The sequence below is a fragment of the Rhizophagus irregularis genome, chromosome 19, assembly GCF_026210795.1.
Source record: "Rhizophagus irregularis chromosome 19, complete sequence".
Taxonomy (NCBI): domain Eukaryota; kingdom Fungi; phylum Glomeromycota; class Glomeromycetes; order Glomerales; family Glomeraceae; genus Rhizophagus; species Rhizophagus irregularis.
In genome coordinates this window covers 2,508,746-2,512,125 of record NC_089447.1, presented here as the reverse complement: position 1 = coordinate 2,512,125, position 3,380 = coordinate 2,508,746, and the positions used below count along the sequence as shown (strand labels likewise).

Here is a 3,380-nt window from a genome sequence, read left to right as displayed (position 1 = left end):
AACGATCACCTATATTTGTTTAGTGATAATAACACAGTTAATATAAAAAATAAATTCAACACGTGAAATGTGAATTATAGTAAATATTGAGTAATTTTACTCTATATGACGTCGTATCATAAAGGCATAAAAGTACATACTGTTTAATAAACAAATAATGTTATTACTCTCGCTCGATCTTATTATTTCATCCGTCGTTTATCTTATTATTATTACATCCGTAAGTTTTAGTCTATACAAGACAATGAACTTGGTCATTTTATCTTGTTTTCCCTCTATTTTACAAATTACTTCCTCTCTTCCAACTTTATACATACCAAGAAAATCTTCATTTCTTTCGGTTGTACAACATTAATCTAATTAAAATAAAAGTATTCCTTTTTTATACTATAATTAAATTGAGTCCGCCCCAATAAAATTTTGTTTTCTTTGTGTCAAAATAAAGGATAAATTTTCTTTGTCAAATAGCAAATAACAACAAATTAAAAACCAGATATTACGGCCAAATAAGGAAATGACCTTGTTCTCTTTGGAATGCAGGTCATATTTTATTTTAGAATGTAATTCGTATCCCAATAATTTGTTGAATATTTATTGGTCCAGTCCTTTAAAGTTGGTAACAAAAAAAAAGCACAGACAAAGAAATCTATAAAATGACATATAAATGAGGAAAAACAATCAGAATATCCACACCATGATTTTTCTTTTCATTATAAATTTTATTTGATAAACACTTTCCTTTTTTTTCGTTGAAACTTTAGATTTAGACTTTAGACTTTGTAGACTTTGTAGAATAGAAACTTTGTTATAAATACAATCCATCCCATAATCGGAGTTGATTTACATCATTTCATACCTCTACAATTATCATTATAAATAGAACAAGAAAAATATCCCAAGACCATTAATTTCGTGGATCGAAATTCCTAATATCATAAATTTCATCATAAATTTTTTTTAAAAGACTACCATTTTTTAGATATGGGTTGTAAAATCAGCAAAAGTAAATATGCAGATTATGAAATTGCTCCAACCGATTATAATGAAAAATCGATTTCCTCAATAATAGACGCATATGAACTTGCATTTAAATTAGAACAACAATATTATTCTTCAGTTAAAGTTTCACAAAAAAAGGATTACGTTGATGTATTTGATGAAATAAAATTTGAAATAAACAAACAACAAAAAGCGTTGAAAAGCGACAATTTATTTTGGATTATCTACGATCAATTTGATAACATATCATATCATTCAAACAGTAGCAATTCTTTCAATTATTCTGCCAAGTGGAAAAGTGCTGATTTGAATAAATCGAAAGATTGGAAAGTTTTATTGAAAGAATTAAATAATTCTTCCCATATGACTCAGAATGATTTAAAATTGGTAAGTAAAAAATAATTATATACATATTTATTTACTTTATTTTATTATATAAGATTAATTAAATATAATTATTTTATTTTTTAACAGATTGTAGCTGAAATTGAATGTGACAAGAAAAATTCAACACAAGTCTATGGAATTTCACAAAATCCAAAAACGCTAAATTACGTTATAGTAATGGATTATTTGTCCTCTAAAAATTAATGGCATTTTTGTTTATTACCTTAAACCATAGTTTTATTATTTTACCTTAAACGGGTAAACAGCAAACAAACATTCTCAAATCATCACAATCATTTATTTTCAATTTTATCACATTATCAAATTTGTACATAACAATTTTTACAGCATCATAAAGATATTTTTGCAAACTTGCATAATGTCTTCAACATTCATTCATTTCAACATTCATTCATTTCAAACATTCATTCATTCATTCATTCATTCATTCATTCATTTTTCATTTTATCTTTATAAAATATTATCATTCATTCATTCATTCATTTTTTTTTTATTATTAAGCAAATAATAAAAACATGTATTTACTACATATTTTATAATAGATAGTTTAATCAATTTTTGTAACCAGCGAAAATACGCGAATTAATAAAAAATTGTTAAATCATAAAACACTAATCGTTACTGTCAGTATTATTTAATTTCTTTAAACTATCTGAATTTCCTGAAGCAAACATAAAGTGCTTCCTGCATTTTGTTCCCTGTAAAAAAAGTCGATCCGTTTTTTATATTCCATCTTTTTTCCGTAAATTTACATTTTCCGTGAATGGATCCGTGAAAGGCTCATTTTTACGGAGTTTGAAATAACGGATAAAATTTTTTATAGGGGTTCCATCAGTTTATTATAGGGCAATGCAATGTATAATTATGCTCTTGATTATCGTATTTCTTTTATTGTAACAGGGAGTAAAAATATTTTACAGTTTGATCTTTCTTTCGATGAAAGTTGTGAAATAACAGTTAATATCTTATTATACAGTATCTGGTATATGTTTTGCGATAAAATTTAATCAATAAGACAAGCTCTATTTCCTGCTCATATGATAAAATTTTATTAGTCTTTATAATTTCAACGCGTGTGCTAATTTTATAATATCACAAAGCTGCTTTCACGCCATGTGAAGATGCATTGACGTTTGAGCACAGAACGTGATACAAGAAACTGGCGTGATTAGAAAATTCCAAATGTGATACCACCAATTGTATGTACATGAACGAAGTATTGTAAACAAGCATGGTTGGTTAGGTTACTCAACCTCAATTAATTTTATGCATTTTACTATCCACTGGAGTTTCACTTTATGCTGAAATTAAACGCTGAAATTAAAAGTGTCACCGATACTGTAATCGGACATAAATAGGTGTTAGTCTTATCAAAATAAAACTCTTCCATTCTTTCAATCAAATCCCTTTCATATTTGATATCTAATGGACCAATGATCTCAGTTGGAGTCAATTATTTTTTTCAAGGGAATTATACTTTAACCGGGAAATAGGTTCATGACTGTATATGATGTAGCTTTCGCTTGTGATTATGAATACTTCCCCCTTCCTTCATTATGGAGTACAGATATGTAAATTCTCGTAATATTTATTGCATATTATATTAATTTTCTTAGAAAGTTACAGGTGAAATCTATCGTTGTTATTTGTGGATCTAAGGCTTCCAATTCTGTTTCAATTCATGTTCAAATAAGTAATATGAGGATCATCTTTTTTACCGTAATGAAGTATCTGAGAGCTGATTTATTTGAGAAAATGATTTATGTGCATATTTAATGAGAAGTATTTTAACGTATCCCAAATTGCATTAACATTGATGTTGTATAAGAAAGAAATCATATGCAATACTGAAACTGCCTTATCTGATAACCTTTTTCTGTAACGGTAAATTTCATAAAATATTAGACCAGATTGCAAGGAACCTATATGCTATATTAATATGTTTTGCATAATAAAACTTTATTTAAATCTAT

The 3,380-nt window shown here is 26.8% G+C and overlaps 1 protein-coding gene across 1 annotated transcript; it reads left to right on the top strand.

Moving 5' to 3' along the window:
* Positions 1-682: 682 nt before the first annotated feature.
* OCT59_011092 (uncharacterized protein) lies at positions 683-2,022 on the top strand. The gene is made up of 2 exons (XM_025319819.2): positions 683-1,386; positions 1,474-2,022. Exons 1-2 carry the CDS (start codon positions 982-984, stop codon positions 1,588-1,590), a joined length of 522 nt encoding a protein of 173 aa, XP_025172807.1. The 5' UTR covers positions 683-981; the 3' UTR covers positions 1,591-2,022.
* Positions 2,023-3,380: the final 1,358 nt, after the last annotated feature.